An 18,863-nucleotide genomic window follows, 5' to 3' on the forward strand; every position below is an offset into this window, starting at 1 on the left:
CAGTGTAGCTGTTCGAGCGACCACTCTGGCCACCACCGTCAGTCACTCCAGGGCTCTGTGACCTTGGGCAGGTCACTTAAACTCTCGGAGCCCCAGTCTTCTCACCTCTAGAGTGGGGATGACAATGTCCCCTGCCTCACAGGTCTCCTCGGAGGCCAACAGGACCGTCCACACAGAGTAGCTGGCAACAGGCCCCGGGCCTTGTAAGCACTGAACGGAGCTTTGCTCTTTCACGTCACCACATCTAAAGCTCTCGTCCTCCACCACAAGACGTCACTTGGCCTGAACCTGTTGAAACCATAGGTCCCTCTAACCCTATGCACCATCCAGTCCCCCCTGCCCTGGGAGCACCAGAGCCCCTGGTTTCTTCTTCTCCCGTTTCTCAGATGAGGCCCCCGAGGCTGAGTGAAGGTCAGGACCAGCCGCGGTTCCCCCGCGGGGAGGAGGCCTGTGGAGCAAGGGCCTTGGACACCAGAGTCTCTGCTCCCACTGGCCCATCACAAGACAGTTCTGCCCGCATAACGACCCCTTTATTTCTGCACTGGCCTCCACCCTGAGGGTGTCTATTAAGCCCCAGTCCAGTAGAGGTTGCCAGGGGAGGTCAGTAGGAGCCTGGTAACAGGGAGCAGCCAGGCCCCGCTCTCAATCAGGGCCTTGCAAATGGCCTTAGCATCCATCAAAGTCACGGCTCCATCTCCTGGGTGACCAGGATGTATAACATGTCCCAATCAGGGCCCGACAGAGAGGTGGCAAGAGGTAATAATTACCTTGGCAGGTTCCTACAGCCAGATTTATGATGACATAAAGAAAAAAATTTAGCTCCAGGCAGTAAATAGGCAGCTGGCCCCTCTGCACTTGTAGAGATTCTAATCACTGGAGTGGGGCGGGCGGGGCCTCTACCCCACGTCTGCTCCGCCTGCGGCCCTGGGCAGAGCCAGGCTGGCCCATTCAATTCCTTTGCTCCAGGCCACCTTGTCCGAGAGGCCACCGACTCTGACACATTTCATAGCCTTTGAAAGTCAGCGCCCAGGCCACCGATCACATTTGGCATTGCCTCAAGGGATCCCCTGGTTTCCAACACCCCCAGGCAGGCCACAGTGCAGCTACAGGCGCAGCCTTTGGAGTCAGCCTGATGTAGGTTCAAGGCTGAGCTCTGCCGGGCAAAGGCTATGACTTTGGGTGAGGAACCTGCCTTCCTGAGCCTCCGTTTCCTCATCTCTAAAATGAAGGGGTGGCCTCTACTTTGAAGGGCTGTTGTGTGGATTAAGTAAGAGACAAAGGCTGCAGGTGCTAAACAGCAGCATTGGCGAGCACGCTTACTATCCGGGGCTTCAGGACTATGATAAGAGATGGTGACTCTGAGGCCAGTGATGTCACGGGGACCCTGCTGGTTCTTTTCAAACACTGTATCTCTAGACTTTGCAACCAATCCTACAAGGAGGTAATGCTATGTCCCTTCTCTAGACGAAGAAACTGAGCCTGGGGTAGTTCAGGGACTCGAGCAAGGTCACCAGCTGGGGGGATGTGGGAGCTTGGCTTGTTGATTCTGCAGCCTGCACTCCTCCTAGTACACAGCCCACCCTCCCAGCTCCTCTGAAAGCTTGAGTAAGGCCAGACAGGCCAACATTTCCTAAGCATCTGCTTCAAGTCCAGTCCTTTGCCAGGCAATGGATACAATCAGGTGAACACGGAAACACTTCCTGCCCTTAAGGAACTCAGCACCTGATGGAGGGAGAGGCAGGATCACTGACCCACTGCACAGAACTCATATGTATTAGTTAGTTTTGCTGCATAACAAAACAATCCCCAAACCTCCTGGCTTAAAAGAATAATTTGCTATCTCTTCCAGGTCTGGGAGGCGGTTGAGCAGTTTCTGCTAAACTTAATCATGTGGGTATACTCCCCTGACAGGTCAGCCTGACTGGGAGGCCCAAGATGACCTCATTCAGATGTTGGTTCTTCTCCATGTGCCCTCAAATCTCCCAGTAGCCGAGACAGGCAGAGTGCCAAGAGGGCAAAAGCAAAAGCGGCAATGCCTCTTGAGGTCTGGAAGCCAGAGCTCGTGCTACATGCTAAGCTGCTTCAGTCGTGTCTGATTCTCTGTGACCCCATGGACTGTAGCCCACCAGGCTCCTCTGTCCATGGGATTCTCCAGGCAAGAATACTGGAGTGGGTTGCCATGCCCTTCGGCAGGGGATCTTCCGGACCCAGGGCTTGAACCCACGACTCTTATGTCTCCAGCATTGGCAGGTGGGTTATTTACCACTAGCGCCACATGGGAAGCCCAGAAGCTCACCTGATGTCAATTCTGCCACATTCTGTTGGTCAAAGCAAGTCCCAGATAATGCTTGGCCAGTATCTATGACATACATTTGCGGCCCATCAGGTAAGTTTTAGTGGTCAGTTCAGAATGAATGGGAAGATCAGCTTGTGCCCTCGCTAAGTGGGATCATAACCGTCTAAAAGATTTTTAATTCAGATTAAAGGATATTGAATTGTGAGGGTTTTAGAATGGGCTGTATCCTTCAATCAATGGAGAAACTGCGGCAGAGTCAGTCAGTGCGGACCAAATCAATACATCATAGAGCCAGTCTCCACATGAAGAAACCAAGGCCCAGAAACGAAGAGTCTTGCCCACATCCTACAGCAAGTTTGTGACAGAGCCAGGGGTGACTCGGGTCCCTGCCAGCCAGCTTACTCCTCCTCCGAGACTGGGGACGGGCCGGACTCGAGCAGCTGAAGTGGGTCCACCCTGTCCTGACTGTGTTGTGTTTTAAATGGAGCTCTTTCCACACACCCGCCACCACACAGGCACTTAATCACTGTCTTATTTCATCCTAAATAGAACTGTCTCCATTTTACAAATGGGAAAGAAACCAAGGTCGGGAGAGGCAGCTGATTGGCCCAGGGTCTCACAGCCCTGGGGGCCCATCTGTCTGACACTGAAGCCTGAGCTTCTCAGGAGGAACCCAAAGGAGCTCAACCTGGATCCAAGCCCACAGGAGCTGAGAGGCAGCTCCGTGGCCATCAGAGGTCTCAGGATAAAGCCTCCTGTCTGAGTGTTTCAGAGGCTTGGGTGGAGCCAGCTCTGCAAGTGGAAGGCCCCTGAACGATGCTCGGGTCCATGCCTCTCCCCACATTTTATGGATGGAAAATCCAAGACCAGACCGGGCCCTCCCATGGCACTGGGAGGCTGGGGGCAGGTTCCAGTCAGGCTGGCCAGACACATACAAGGCTGCTCGGTGGCATTCAGAGAGCACGTTTATTTACAAAGCGCTTTACAAACAACCAGTTTATGCCTCCCCACAGCCCCCTGCGAGGTAGGTCAGTAGTCATATCTACAGTTTACAGATGGAGAAATTGAGGCACGGAATGGGGGTGTGGCCTGCCCCATTTTAAAGAGACCTTCCCTCCCACCCATCAAAAAATAAACAGAAAAACATTGATCTTCCATCTCAAAATATACCTTCTTTCTCCAAACCCTAGGGGGTGGTGAGCACCCCTGATTTAACAGTGTCCCAGGAGGCACCCTGACCAGGAGCCACAGGGACCTCAACCCCAGGGGCTGTCGTTCAGCCTTGCCGATTGTCACTGACCCAGGCGGAGCAGAACCCAGCCAGTGAGGCCTGAAGTGACAGGCAGAGGGGGCTGAGGTGACTTCATTTTGCAGACATTGGGTCAAGCAGGAAAGGGACCCCACACAGGACAGGGTAGGGATGGGCAGATCCTGGTTTGGGGGAGGTCAGGGCACATTCAGGGAAGCAGAAATTCGAGGTGGGGGGGATCATGAGCAAAATATCCCCAGGGCTGCAGGGAGTCGAGGGGTGGAGAAGGGAGCTGAAATTGCCCCCGCAAGGACCAGTCTGAAGTGCCTACTGGAGAATCAGGGCAGAGGGTGTAGTCCCCCCAAGACCCGCAGGGGCTGGCCAGATGGGGTATTAGATGCCAAGCCCCAGTGCACGCTCTCCCCACACTGGGCCAAGCTGGGTGGGAGCCCTGGCCTGCCATTTGCTCTGCAGGGCTTCACTCATCTCTGCCAAAGGCTGGGATGCAGTCCAGGGGCTTGGGTCTGGGTCCCCCTAAGCTGGCAGTTCCGAGCCAGTCACTCTGCCAGGCAGTCCCAAGCCTCTCAGCAGGCCTGCAGGACCCCGTGGAGGCAGGCTGGGCTACAGTCTTGCTAAGCTCCTCCTTGGCCCGCAGCCTGCTCACGGCTGTGCTGAAAGGCCCTGCCCACAGTGGAAGGGGCACCAGGCTGGCCCAGCACCCACTCAGGCGCTTTCCCTGGGGGCGCAGGTCTTCCTCGTTGGTCCATTGGGGGTGGTGGGCCTGACCCTGAGTGCGCAGTGGGTGCCCCAGGCCAGGGGCCCCTGCTATCTTGACTCCAGCCCCTCCAGGTACTCCAGGGCCACGTCGTAGCAGAAGTGGTATTGATCCTGGGAGAGGGACAGGAGTCACCAGCCGGGTCCCTCTCTGCCCCACGGTCGGGGAGAAGGGGAGAAATGGGGGTGGCACTTTCGCACCACAGGACTAGACCCCAAGGCCCAACAGTGGGGCCCAGATATGGAGGAGGGTATCTGAGGGCGGCCTGGTAGGGAGTGGACTGGGAAGTTGGAAGCGGATGGGCAAGGGGTACAGGGCTTCTCACCAGGGTCTCCACCATATTGGGTTTGTAGTTCCTAAGTGTTTTGGCAGCAAAGAAAACATCCACCAGGTTGTGGCAGCGGATCATTTCCAGGACCGTGGCGCAGGCGCAGAAGGTGCCGCTGCGGCCGCCCCCATTGCTAAAGGAGAGACAGGAAAAGATTTGGGGCTGGGCTTGCGGGGTAGGGTGAACTCAAAGATGAAGGGCAGGGCCAGGGAACCCAAAAGAGAGGAGTCAGGGAACCCAGATGGGACGGGCTAGGACACCCAGAAGGGAGGGGCGGGGCCTGGGAACCTAGAAGGGAGGAATCAGGGAACCCAGAGGCGAGAGGCTAGGAAACCCAGATGGAAGGGGTCAGGGAGCCCAAAGGTGGGCAGCAGGAAGGGCTGGTTAAGGGGGCAGAGTCAGAGGATAAAAGACTAGCATCCCAAGCGGAAGGTATCTAGAACAGAACCTCTAAGAGAAACAGAGCAGATTCTGAGAACAAGGAGTCGAGACACACTCCAGGAGAAAGACACCCAGACAGTGACAGAGGAGCGCTGCAGGGCAGCAAACGAAAAACCAGACAGCAGAGTGGGAACCAAACACTGAGATCACCAGCCACCCCCAGCATCACAGACACAGCCTCAAACGCAGAGACTCTCCCAAACGGGCGGCACCGCCAGGGAGACCCTCCGCTTCCCCCAGCCCTCTCCCTCCTCTGCTGTCTGTTACCTGGGGCGGAGGGGGAGCGGCGCTGCTTCTCTTGGGAGATGAGGGACAAACCAGGCCCTCTGTCCCCTTCCTGAGGGGCATCTCCCACTAAAAGCAAAAGCCCTTGAGAGGGCCAGGCCCTGCCTGACAGCTCCCTGCCCCTGAATCCTGTGTGCCCAGCCTGGCACTGGGGTCAGTAAGTGCTGAAAGCATGACAATGTGGGAGGCAAAGGAATGAGGGCACCCAGATGTGCGTGAATAGATGAATCTGTGAATGAAGCATGTAAATGAGTGCCTGAGAAAGGACAGAAAGCAAGGACATGCGTGCAGGCACGAACAGAGGCCAGGATTCCACTGGCTTAAAAGACGCACCACCACCATATCATGGGGTCAACTATTTAGACAGGACTCTCTCCAGTTAAACTGGCAAAGTCAAAAGTCACACAGAGGCTATAGTGGTCACGTGTTTAGGACGGAGCCCACACCCTGGAAAGTGACAGGGCTCCTCCAAGGAAGGCAGGGTCAGCTTCACCTGGCCATGCTGCCTAGAAGCTCAGGGCCTGGGTGTCAGGCCGGAGGCCGTCTCGCACCCCGGCCTCTGCCCTCCCCAAGCCAGGGGCAGCCGCCACTCACAGGCAGTGCACGACAGTGCGCCCGTCCCCGCTCTCCGCCTGCCACTTGTCCACCGCCGCGAGCAGGTGCAGGAAGGCCTTCTTGGAGTCAGGCGTGTCCCGGTAGGCGGACCAGCGCAGGAACTGGAAGTGTCGCACCAGCAGGTGCCCCTCCTGCATCTGGGGCGGGAGTAGGCAGCCAGGGGACCTGAGTACCAGGGTTCCACAGCCCCCGGGGACCTCGAGAGGGTCATTCAAGGCCGCCCAGCCCCCATCCTGGAGCTCCCGCCCCACTCACCCGAGAGATGTTCTGCACCCGGAAAACTCGGGCCACCAAGTCCTCGTCCGCTGTGCCCGACACGAACTCCACCTCCATGAGGCCATACTGCTGCCGGCCTGGCTCCGGCCAGTACTGCAGGCAGGGCTGGTTGTGCGGGATGGGGAGGCGAGCTGAGCTGAGCAGAGCTGGTGGGGCAGCTGCTGCTCACACCCACCCCTAGACCTCCATGCTTGCCCAGGAGCCCACCACTCACTGCAGACTCACGTCCAGGTCCCCGCTCCACCCCCCAACATCCCACCGCTCACATATCAGATCACAGCATACACCCACCCCGTGCGTTTGTACTGATACACTCAAGTCAGCCGAGACAAACTCTGTGTCGTGGGTTCATTGATACCACCGTGCCGCTAGACAGCTACACCTAACACCCTCACAAGCACATACACCTCCCCCTGGCTGCCTTCTTCCAAGGACAGGCCTCAAATGACCCCCGCTCACCCCAGCACCCCTGCCCCGAGGCCTTCTCTCTCACTGCCTCAGCCCTCCAGCATCAGCTCACAGACATGGTGAGCTGCTGCAGCACAGCTTAGCACTCCCCTACTCCTGCCCCAGGATCCCTCCGTGGAGTCAGGGTCCTAAAGGTAACCCCCTCCAGGTCACATTCTCAAGCCAGTGGAGGGACAGGGAAGGCAGAGCCCCCTTACACACAAATACATGGGTCTTCTGGGGAGTTGGTCTGAGGCCCCAGCCTTCTAGTATACCCTTCTAGCAAGGCTCTTCCTTCCTCCAAGCCTCAGTTTCTCCAGCTGTGAAATGGTCCCCGGGCCCTGCCCAGGCAATACCCTGCTCAATCTGCCTCCCTCTCTGACCATGAAGGGAAGACACCACCTTCCTCTTTTTCCTGGGGTCCTGGCAACTCCTTGCATTCAGGCCTTTGCACATGCTGCTCCCTCCCCATGGACCACCTGTCCCTCATCTCTTCACCAACTCAACTCTACCCTTCCTGTACCTCTCAGCTCAGATATTACCTCCTCCAGGAAGCCCTCCCTGATACACCATTCCTCAGGCTCCTCTGTGTCCCTGTACCAGCCCCATGGTAGCCTTCTGCCTCTGCTGTCATGATCAGTTTCAGTACCTGCTTCCCCTAAACCATGAGATCTGGGAGGGGCCACGTGTTCCCCTTCTACCTCCCCACCAGGCTGACAGAGAGTGGCCTGTGAGCAAAGGTGGTTGAATGAATGAACAAGCATGTGACTAGTGAATGACATCTCTGTGAGCCTCCCTCTGGGTCCCTCCCCTCCATCTTAATAAGGGCAGGGTTCATGCAACATGAGACTCCCCAAGACCCCTGCCCAGATCCTGGAGCCCATTACCCTGAAGTCCTAGGTTATTTATACCAACTGCCTGACTTGCAAGGAGCCCAGTTAACAATCTTCTCCAGGCGGCCACCTCCAGGCTGTCATGCTCATCTTATAGCAATGGTCATATGGAGCTGGAAGGTGGGGTGTCTGGACTTCCCAGTCCAGCTTCCGGAGCCCCAGAAAGAAATGAGGGGAGCTGCCTCAGGCCAAGATCACTGACCACCTTCTGGACCATCCTCAGAAGCAATGGTCACCTTCATCATCTTCACCCCCGTCATGCACTGAGTACCTGCAATGTGCCAGTCACGGCGCAGTGCTAAGCATCTCACACAATCTCACATGATCCTGGTAATAATCTCATGACAGAACGGGTGCTGAGATAGTTCCCATTTCACAGAAAAGGAGACTGAGGCTCGAAGAGGTGTTATTGACTTACCCTAGATCAAAAAGTAAGGAGGCTGGACTTCTACTCTGCCTCAAGGCCCCCATGATTAGCTGAGTGACAGGAAGCAGAGCCTCTGGGAGGAGGCAGCCCCAGATAAGGGGCACGGCTCTGCCACTTCCCAGCTGTGTGACCTGGGAGAAGTCCCTCCACCTCTCTGGGTCTTAATTTTCTCACCGGAAGACCATAAGTGCAGAGCAGAGTCCCTAGAATACATCAGATACTCCATAAAGAGCAGCTGCATTTCTCCAGGCTGAGCCTGGTTTTACAGACAAGGAAACAGAGGCTCTGGGAGTGAGTAGGACACATCTGAGGCAGCTCAGCAAGTAGGCAGGTGGCAGAGCTGGGCTCCAACCCCTGACTTTTGCCACGCGCCCTTGAATAGACTGAGGGCCTGGGCAGCAGGCAGCTGGCCAGCCCGGCCAGTGGAGCCCTCACCCAGGCGGAGTTGGACTGGTGCAGCTGGTTGAGCATGACGATGGAGGTGCACCCGTAGTCGTAGACCAGCCGCCAGAAGTCGGGAGTGGTGCTCTGCAGCGGGTGGAGGGTCACGATGAAGGCCGCGCTCCGGGTGTAGCTCTGTAGGGAAACCGGGACTCAGCGCCCAACACAGCCAAGCCTCTGCCCCACTGTCCTCCCGCCCTGCCCACCCCAGCTCCACCCCACAGGACCAGGCTGCCTCCAGGGACCCAATGTGGGGGCTGGCCAGCACCGTGGTGCCTGAGTTGACAGGGTGACCCCCCAGGCCTCTAAGGCCCAAGCCCATGGCCCCCCTGAGCTATATAGCCAAAGGTTCCCAATAGGTGGCAATGGGAGCTTGGGCCTGGTGGGCAGAGGCTGGCCAAGCTTGCTCCCTGCTATTTGCACCTGCCATTCCTGTTACCTGGAACAAATTTCCCAGGTGTACAGGGCTCTCTCCCTCACTTCTTTCTGGCCATTCCTTAACTTCAACCACTTCAAAGAGGCCCTCTTTACCAATTCATCAAAAATAACCACATCCATACCCCAAAACCCACATTAAACACTTCCTCTATCTGGTTGCTTTTTTAAGAAATTAACAGTAACTGACAGTCCATTGTATACTTGCTTGTTGACTGTCTCAACCCATTTCCCCAAAGGCAAGGTTCAGGAGAGCAGATTTTTTTCAGGGTGTGGCCTGTGACCAGAACTTTATAGGAGTTCAAGAAATATTTTTTTAATGAGCAAATATCTAGGTGCCTTCCAACTCATGGATGAAGGGTCTGAGACCCCAACCCAAGCCCCCAGACCAATGACCAATACTGACCCCATTCCCCACTCCTGACGTTGCCCCACCAGGTGAGCCAGCCACAGCCCTCCCCCCATTTCAGTGCTCCAGTCCCAGGTCTCCTGTACCCTACACTGTCCCCCCTGTGCATGTCCCCTCCCTCTCCTGATGCTCTTCTCTTACCACCCCTCTCCCCAGGACCCACCAAAGGCTCCCCCTGATTGGCAGCTCCCCAACGCTGGGCCCAGCCAGACTCTAAAACTCAGGCCTGGGCACCCAGTGGGGCTCCCTGCAGATTTAACCACCAAAAACGGCCCCCACTTGGCCCCCAGACAAGCTCACCGCAATGCAAGCAGCAGGGCCTGGCTCATAAGCCTCAGGCCCTGCATGGCTGGGATCAAGTGTGAGATATCACAGCCCCAAGGAAGCTTCTCCACCAGACTGGCCCATTCCCACCAGGCCAAGGAGCCCAATGTGACCCTCTCCAGCTCAGGGGCTCAGAACCTCAGAGAGCCTCCTCTCCATCACCCCCGTGTGCAGACAGGCACACTGGGGGCCAGAGAGCAAGCTGAGAATGAGGCCACAGATTCCTACGTCCCCCTCCAAAGCTCACTGGCACCCTAGGCCACCTCCCCAGGACCCCAGCCCCTTCTCCGTTCACTCCCTTCAGTGGCTGCAACTGCTCGCCCCTGCTTGCCTTCAGCTCACTCCAGGAAGCCCCCGAGGAAGGCAGTATGGGAGCTTTCTCTCTTTGGAGAAACCCCAGTGTTCCCTGCACCATTGTGCCAAGGGGCTCTGGCCAAGAACTGGGCCAAGAAAGGCCCATCTGCCTCACCCCTGTGGTGGGGGAAGCTCCCTCCCCACAGCTCTCATGTCCACGTGGAGGGACATCCAGTGGTGACAGGACACCCAGTGGTGACATCCACCTTCACGGGTGGATTTGGGACAAGACCGGAAGTGCTCAGCTTCCAAAGGGCCCTCCCCTTCTCTTTCCAGGCCAGCTCTTCCTCAGAAGCTGTGCATTCAACTGTTGCCGCTCCCCACCAACATGTAAAGGCCTGCCCCTTGCAGGGAGGGGCTCCAGCTGGACCACTGAGTCTGAGAGGACAGGTCTGCCTGCCCGAGGCTGAAGGAATAGCCGTCCAAGTAGCCACACAGCTGAAGTCACCTTCTCTAGTCTCAACAGTTTCCTTAGAACAGTAACATCTTACCTCCACCTGTCTGCCCCCTGCACCTGTCTGTCAAACTGGTTCCATTTAGGAAGGAATAGGGGGTCACTCACAAGACTTGTCCCCCTCAGGCAGTGGCACCCTGAAGTTATTCACTGGACCCTAAATCCCCTGGTTCTGTTTGCAAAGCCTGATAAAGGGGGTGAGTAGAGGCTCACCCTGAGCTGGGAGTAGAGGCTTCTAAACAGTCCTGAGTCCTCAGAACCACTGGGCGTGGGGAGCAAGTCGCTACTCCAGGCCAGGTTCCTGGGCAGGCTCTAGCTCCACCACCCCAGGACAAGCTCCCCTGGCTCCAGATACCAAATCTACATCCCAACCCCAAACCCTCCCAGCCTCCCCAGCCAAAGCCCTTGAATCACTCATCCTACCCCAGGTTCTGCTGGGCCTGACCCTGGAGACAGCGCTGCCTGAACTTCACCACCCAGATCCCTACTCAGACCAAGGGTAATACCTGAGGGGGAGCACTGGTTCTTGAGTGCCCTGAATAGAAGATCCTTGGTGCAGGAGGAAGGCCACCGCCCCAGAAAGGCAGAGGGCTCCCCTAACCTGAGTCCTCCCTGGCTCCTGCACCTCCCCTCACTGCCGGGGGAGGGTGTCCCAGAGCCCAGCCCACCCCCGCGCCTCACGTCAGTCAGGGCCGCGTTGATGTAGTTGTTGGGGTCCCCGTCCGTGGAGACGAGGAAGGGCAGGCAGCGGTCAGGCGGCAGGACATCCATGCTGCGGTTCTTGTCCCGGTTCCGGGGCAGCAGGGCGATGCTGCACTCCTCCACGTCCAGCGGCGGTGTGACCGAGTTCAGGGTCTACAGAGAGAGAGAGGAAGGGAAGGTGATGTCCCGTGTTTGTGGGGTCTCCTCCCCCCATGAGGCCCCATGAAGGAGACTGGACTGGATTATTATGCCCATTTTATGGATGGAGAAACTGAGATCCAGAAAGAAGAGAGGGAGGGGACCCAGGCTCCCTGGATTCAGGCTGTGCAGGACCCGGACGGAGCTGTGGAGGCGGGAGTCTGCCTCCTCGCCACCTGTACACTGTAGACAAGCTACTCTACCTCTAAGCCTCCTTTTCCCTCTGCCGTAAAATGGAATAATTATTTGCCTACCCCAAGGGATTGCTGGGAGGATAAAGTGAGATAACACCAAGCCTGGCACGTGCACCACCTTCAACACGCAGAGGGCACCGTGAGGCTCATTCCCAGGAGCCAAGCCCTGAAACCCCACGTCATCCACAAAGCGGACTCCAGGGCCCCGGCACAGATGGTCACCTTCCCGGCCCTGGCAAGGAACAGCTGGCACAGGGGCAAGCCGAGGACTCCGGGCCACCTCCCCTCCCCTCCTGCCTTCATGCCTCGGGCGTCCTGGCTCACGGGGCCCCCATTTCTTCCTCTTCTTCTTCTTGTTCTTGTTCAGACACTCAGTCGTGTCTGACTCTTTGGGACCCCATGGACTGCAGCCCACCAGGCCCCTCTGTCCACGGGATTCTCTGGGCAAGAATACTGGAGTGGGTAGCCTTTCCCTTCTCCAGGGGATCTTCCCAACCCGGGGATCGGAGCCAGGCCGCCCACATTGCAAGCAGATGCTTTACCGTCTGAGCCACCAGGGAAGCCCCCGACAGCACTGAGGACCTCCCACTGCCACACACATGCTCACTCACTCACTCACAAGCCACACCTATACACAGACACTCATGCCGCACCTGGAACTCCTCCCGCAGCTGGGAGGAGTTACTCTGAGGGTCAATGCGGATCATTTCCTTATACGTGGCCTTGAATTCGCTGACAGGGATGGTGGTCTCCCCACACAGGCAGGCCTCCAGGATTGCATCGTGGATAAAGATGTACTGCTCCTGGAACAACAGGAGAGGATATGAGGAACCAGGAGGGGAGCAGAAGTGAGAGACTTCAGGGTCAGGAGGAGGCATGTTCAAAGTTGCAGCTGGGGTGCTCTGAGGTGGAATCCAACCATGTGTTACTACATGTGGGACCCACCATACTTGAAACAGCCTCCACAGATATTTGCTCATTGATCTCACATTTCATCCCATAATAACCCTACGAGAAGCTCTGAAGGTGAGGGGACAGCCCAGGGTCACACATCTAGAGAGGAGACAAACCCAATAAGCGTTACGTCTTGACTGTAGAACTTATGACCTGGGCCCAGTGCTGTGTGACCTCACCCAAGTGAACACAGTGGAGCTGAGCTTGGGAAGACCCTGAGAGGCTGGCAGCTGTGTGATGACCTGGAGGCATGGGATGGCCTGTGATGGGGAGGGAGGCTTCAGAGGGAGGGAATATATGTATGCTTACGGCTGATTCATGCGGTTGAACAGCAGAAACTAACACAACATTGCAAAGCAATCATCCTCCAGTCTTAAAAGATATCCTATGATAAACCATTATAGAAAGCAATATTCAAAAGAAGAATGTATATATGTATAACCAGATCACTTTGCTGTACAATAGGAATCAGCAACATTGTAAATCATCTACGCTGTTCTTCAGTCACCAAGTCACGTCTGACTCTTCGTGACCCCATGGACTGCAGCATGCCAAGCTTCCCTGAACCTCACCATCTCCCAGAGTTTCCTGAAGTTCATGTCCACTGCCTCGGTGATGCCATCCAACCATCTCATCCAAATCAACTGACTTCAACAAAAATAAATTTAAAAAAAAAAAAGAGCCTGGCAGGCCAAGTCCAGGGATGGGAAAGGACAAGGGGACATCCTAGGACACCTTTCTGACACCCTCCACCAGCTTCGAGCTCCTACACGAAGGACTCTTGTCCTGGAGGGGCTGTGGGGGGAGGGCTGCACCCCCACCTCGGTCTGGATCATGTTGACGCGCCGGGAGCAGAGGGTCTTCACGCAGTTGTAGATGTCCACGACGCCCTCACACTCCGCCATGTCCAGCATCACATCCAGAACGATGTAACACCCTGTGCGGCCAGTGCCCGCGCTGGGGAGAGAGCACCCGCGGCCAGGTCAGAGGCTTGGGGAGGGAGCCCAGGACCGCGAAGAAGAAGAGAGGAGACCTGGGGCCCTGGGCCAAATCTACACCACACAGGCGATGGGGGACATGGCGGAGCCTGGGAGGAGGCTGCTAGAAGGATTCCAGGGAAAGTGACTGAGGACAGACGGGGAGCTGGGCCTTGGGGATGGAGAGGAAAGGAGGGGTGGGGAGAATGCAGACCTGAAACAGCTCAGCTTGGCAGCTGTGATGGGGGAAGAGGAACAAAAGTGATGCTCAGCATAACCCAAGAATGCTCTGGTCTCCTGGATGTCTGGAAATCTCCTACACATCCTTCAAAGCCCTACACACTTAATCCCATAGTCTCTGGAGCCTCCAGGAAATGTCAGGCTTTTGAGTTCCCAGAGCAATCTGGGTGGACTCTTACCAAAACCCCCTTCCCTGCTCCGTGGTCACTGTTTATAGGGCTATCCCCCTACCTCACCGTGAGATCCTTGAGAGCTAGATGGGGTCGAACCCATCTCTGGAACCCTCACGTTCAGCACCAGGTAGAGCAGAGTTGAGAGGAGGGGGGAGGACAGAAATGACACCAAGATCTCAAGCTTGAAAATGGTGAGAGCGACGAGTTAGCCAGGACACACAGCCAGTGGGTATCCCATGTGCCACTGATAGGGACTGGAATTAGTGAAACCACTTTGGAAAACTGCCCACAGTATCCAGTAAGGCTGAACATTCACAGAGCAATTCCACTCCTACATACTTACCTCCCAGAAATGCGAGTGTGTGTGTCAGCCAAAAGACATGTAAGAGAATGTCCTTAGCAGCACTGTTCATAACAGCTCAAAGCTGGAAACCACCCAAATGCCTCCCCACAGCAGAATGGATAAGCACACGGCGGTTTGTTCACGCTGTGGAATCGGGTACAATATGGATGAACCTTACAAGCATAAGGCTGAGAGAAAGTCAGACTCCAAGGAGCACCTGATGTGTGATTCCACCGATACAAAGTTCAAAAGCATGCATAATGACTCTCAGGCTTAGAAGTCAGGAGAGCGATCACTCTGGAAGGGAGGAGGTGGGATACAGGCCACAAGGGTCTCAGGCTTAGAAGTCAGGAGAGCGATCACTCTGGAAGGGAAGAGGTGGGGTACAGGCCACAAGGGAGCTCCAGGGACTTCTGGGTTCTGTTAATGTTCTGTTTCTTGATCTGAGTAGTGCTGAGTCCTTCACAGTGAAATTGGGGAAATTCCTAAAGCTTACTTATTATTACAATAGCCCATAATAATAAGCTACACTTAGTGTGCACACGATGGTGCCAATCCCAGAGCCGAAGCTCAAAGGGCAAGGGGCGTCAGGAGGTCATTCTCCCCGTCCTCTGCCTCTGAGCAGGATGGACTCGGGTCCAGTCTCCTTTAGGAACCTCAAACAACCCCATTCCCCACCCCCTTCTCCCTGGGCTCCCCAGCACCCCACCTGCAGTGGATGACCACGGGCCCAGCGTCTGGGGGCGTGGAGGCCTTCACACGCCGGATGAAGGCCAGCAGCCCCGTGGCGTGGTAGGGGACACCGTGCTCCGGCCAGGCCGTGAAGTGGAACTGGCGGACCTCGTGGCGGGCAGAGTAGCCTCTCTGGGGAGACAACAGAAGCGACAGTCAGAGCCCCTGCCAGCGTCTACCAGACACCTGCAGTGTGCCAGGCACGGGAGTGAGCATCTCACCGGAGGAACTCAGTTCACCCCAATGAGACTCACGAGGTGGGTATTAATGACTCATTGTACAAGCAAGAAACCTAAGCCTCAAAGACGAGAAACCACCTGCCCAAAGCCAAGACACACATTAGGCAGGGGCTGGGCCGGGATCTGCCTGGTGCCACATCTGCACTGTAAGTCACCCATTTCCGCCACCTGCTACACAGCTGCCCTAAGAGATCATTTTGATGCTCCCAGTCTTAGTTCAAAGGGAGAAAACTATCTTTCCTCTGAGGATTTTATAGACAGTCAAATAGGACTGTGCCATCCCTCACCTGGGGCCTTTCATGAGTGACGTAACCACTCTTGAGCCTCACTTTTCCTATCTGTAAAATGGGTCTAATAGCAAAGGCCTAACCCACAGACTGAAGGAGGGCCGAAACAATATGTGTAATGGGCTGAGCACAGCGCCTGGCACAGAGCAGGATCGGCACCTGGCAGTTATCCTCATGGTCCTCATCGTTCTCTACATTCACACCATCCTCATCATCTTGACTTCCTCCTGCAGTCACCAGTCAAGACGGCCACCTTTCCATCTTTTCACAGTGCCCCCTGTGAGGTGCTGTGGCTGCCCTGCTCGGGATGCAGAGTGCCACCCCCACCCTCCACTCCTGGGCTGGTGGGGGTTGGGGGTGTGCCCTGCCCCACCTTCTCAGGCACCCTGGGAGGGGCCTGGTGACCACAGGAGACTCACCCGCTCCAGGGCAAAGCTGCGCACAACATACTCGGCTAGAGTCTCCGTCTTCACTAGCGTGATCTTGATGTCCCCGTACATGTCGGAGTCCTCCGGCCAGTACCGCGAGCATTTCACCTGGAGGCCCCAAGGGGCAGGCTCAGTGAGCTCACTGCCCCCGGCCTGCCACGCCTCCTCCCCCAGGGCCCCACTTACCCTGCCCACCTCCACCAGTTTGGTGATCATGACGATGCTGGAACAGTGTTCCTGCCATACCATGCGCCAGAAGTCGTAGACCATTTCAGGCTTTGGCCCTGGGGCGCAGAGAGGGCTTGTCTCTAAGGCCAGGTCTCCACCCAGGCCCAGCACACCGCTGCCCCACACCACCGATGCAGGCCAGGAGGGTCCTGAGCCCCAGTGGGGGCTTCATGCTCACCCCCACACACCCCCATCAACTGCTGACTCATGCCTGTTGGGTCCTTGGGGTGGTCATTATCAGGGAGAGCCTGCCTGGAGACCCCGGTCATCCTGAGCGGAACCCAGGAGGAAGAGCTGGAGGGCCACGGCACAAGCCTCCAGGAGGGATGGACAGACGGACAGTGGAGAGGATAAGATACAGCCCAAGGGACCCAGGCAGCCCCCACACCAAGAGGCACAGTCCACACCCATGAGGACTGAGGCTGGCTGACCCTTCTGCATGCAGACAGACAGGTGGACCAGGAGCTACACTCAGACAGCAGACATCGGGAGATACAAACACAAAGAGGGAACAGATATGGATGTCCAGATTCCAGAAGATCCAGACAGACAGACAGATGGAAGGTAGACAGGGAGGCAGGCAGATCAGCAGGGAAGGCAGGAAGGCAGGCAGAGGGCACTCAGCACACTGGGGCGGGGGGGTGAGGGAAACATGGGAAGAGGTGCCAGGTACCTTGAGTGGCTATGAAGTGATTTGACCTGTGGTAACCCTGGAACAGGAGAAGAGGGGGTGTTAAGACCTCGAGGATTGGCCCCTCACTTGCTCAGGCCCCTCTGCCCTCCTCTCCCAGAAGCTGCACACACAGGCCCCACTCAGGGAAGGGCCCCACCCTCTTGACCTGTCTTTTGCCCATCCCCCAAGTAAGGAAGGAAGTAGAGCCTGGACACCAGGGTCATGGGTTTAAACCCATCTTTGCTACGTAACCCAAGGGAAGACACGACCCCTTCATGGGCCTAGAGGGTCTCCCCTTTCATAATTGGGGATAATTGTCCATAATCTGCTTATAACCCAGCTGCTCTTTGGAGACAAATACATTGCAGGGTGACTCTACCCTGTTCCCAAAGCCCCAGAGACCCTAAGCAACCCCAGGCCCCAGGCTGGGTCTTGTCAGTTATCTCAGCCCTGCTCAGGGCAACCAGAATGGGCAATGTCCCTCCCCACGACCCGGTCACCCAGGGCTTGGGGTGGCCCAATGAAGGCTTCAGGTTAGGAGCAAGTGAACACAGGAGTTGCTCATGGCCCTTAGACAAAATGTTTTTTAAAATCTTCAAAATCAATAATAATGATAATAGCAATAATAAATAACTTACATAGTTATTTATTAAAATAATAATAAATGTTTGAGGCCCTGTTATGGACACATACTGTGCTAAGCACTTTACCTGTATTATCTCCCACAAAAGAGGCCAAGAGCCACTTTCATCTTCCATCCCCAGAGCCCCCAGGCTGAGCAGTGGAACCAGCCAGACTCCACTCCCACCCTGAGGCAGGAACCACCCATGAGATCTTGCCCACATGAGACACCCAGGGAATCAATGCAGGTGACACGGGATAAGTAAGAATCACTGCAAGCATGGGATAAGTAAGAGATCAGCCACTGGCCTCAAGTTCACACCCTCAACACAGCTCCCAGCAAATCCTTTGACCTGGTGGGCTTCCCAGGCCCAAGGGGCCCCGCAGTCAGACTGCCAGAGCACAAATCCCAATTCTACACAACTCCTGCTAAGTGTTGGGCAAATTCCTTTATTTCTCTATGTCGGTATTTTCGCATCTATGCAACGGGAATAAGTATAGTATTTATCTCCTTGGGCTGCTGGGAAGGGTAAAGTTACACACATTAAGGGCTTGGCACATGGCAAACACAAAGCCAGTACTTAATCAATAGTCGCCATTACTACTGCTACCACTTTAAATGTCAACAAGTATCACTGAAGGTCTCAATGGTGTGAACATCAAGAATTACTGGGCAGACAGCAGTGTACGACAGGAGTTCACAATACGAGTCTTGGGTCAGGCTGAGCTGGGTCTCTGCTGCCAGGTAGTAACTGTGTGATTCTAGGCACTAAGCAGGCACTTCTCAGCCTTTAATGTGCATGCGAATCTCCTGGAGATCTTGTTAAAAGGCAGATTCAAATTCAGACGGTCTGGGCAGGGCCTGGGATTGTGCATTTCCAACCAGATCCCAGGTGGTGCCAAGGTGGGGCCTCAGAACACACTTGGAGTAGCCAGGCTCTCTGACTCTCTAAGCCTCTGTTCTCCTCCAGAACCCTGAGGATAATACCAAGACACGCACGTGCTGTATACCTACACGTTCCCATGAAAATGACCAAAACATAGTCAAAGTTACCAAGACTGAAGAGCCTCCCAGAGTCACTTAGCCCTCACTACCGGAACTTCTCCAGGTCTAGCCTAATTCCTTCCCACTGTCTCCCCAGCCACGCCTCTGCTTCATGTCTTTAGGGGAGCTGCTGGGCAACAGGTCAGAGGGGGCGCTCGGCAGAGGTGCTGCCAGTGTTGCCCTCCACCCCTAGCCTCAGTCAACCTGGGAACAGGCTACTCCACCTAAAGCCAGTTTGCTTGAGACTCTCACGCGAGAGCCAGAGTCTCCAGTGCCCAGCATATTGCCAGCACCCAACTGCTAATCAACACATACAGCAAACAGCTCAATAATTTTTCAGACAGATGGCTTTCAATATCTGTATGTTCACTTTTTAGTTG

At 55.8% G+C, this 18,863-nt stretch overlaps 1 protein-coding gene across 1 annotated transcript in view; it reads right to left on the reverse strand.

The window, feature by feature from the left end:
• Positions 1–3,998: 3,998 nt before the first annotated feature.
• The window catches only part of PTPRU (protein tyrosine phosphatase receptor type U), an 86,604-nt gene continuing 71,739 nt past the window's right edge, over positions 3,999–18,863 (reverse strand). Inside the window, exons 20-31 of the mRNA XM_052635977.1 lie at positions 16,818–16,854; positions 16,103–16,200; positions 15,908–16,024; positions 14,940–15,094; positions 13,319–13,454; positions 12,197–12,346; positions 11,131–11,304; positions 8,468–8,608; positions 6,245–6,370; positions 5,969–6,126; positions 4,646–4,781; positions 3,999–4,433 (exon numbers count right to left, since the gene is read on the reverse strand). Coding sequence (XP_052491937.1) covers positions 4,371–4,433; positions 4,646–4,781; positions 5,969–6,126; positions 6,245–6,370; positions 8,468–8,608; positions 11,131–11,304; positions 12,197–12,346; positions 13,319–13,454; positions 14,940–15,094; positions 15,908–16,024; positions 16,103–16,200; positions 16,818–16,854 — 1,491 coding nt within the window. The 3' untranslated portion in view covers positions 3,999–4,370. The remainder of the gene's footprint in view (positions 4,434–4,645; positions 4,782–5,968; positions 6,127–6,244; positions 6,371–8,467; positions 8,609–11,130; positions 11,305–12,196; positions 12,347–13,318; positions 13,455–14,939; positions 15,095–15,907; positions 16,025–16,102; positions 16,201–16,817; positions 16,855–18,863) is intronic.

Source organism: Budorcas taxicolor, chromosome 2 (assembly GCF_023091745.1).
Source record: "Budorcas taxicolor isolate Tak-1 chromosome 2, Takin1.1, whole genome shotgun sequence".
NCBI lineage: Eukaryota > Metazoa > Chordata > Mammalia > Artiodactyla > Bovidae > Budorcas > Budorcas taxicolor.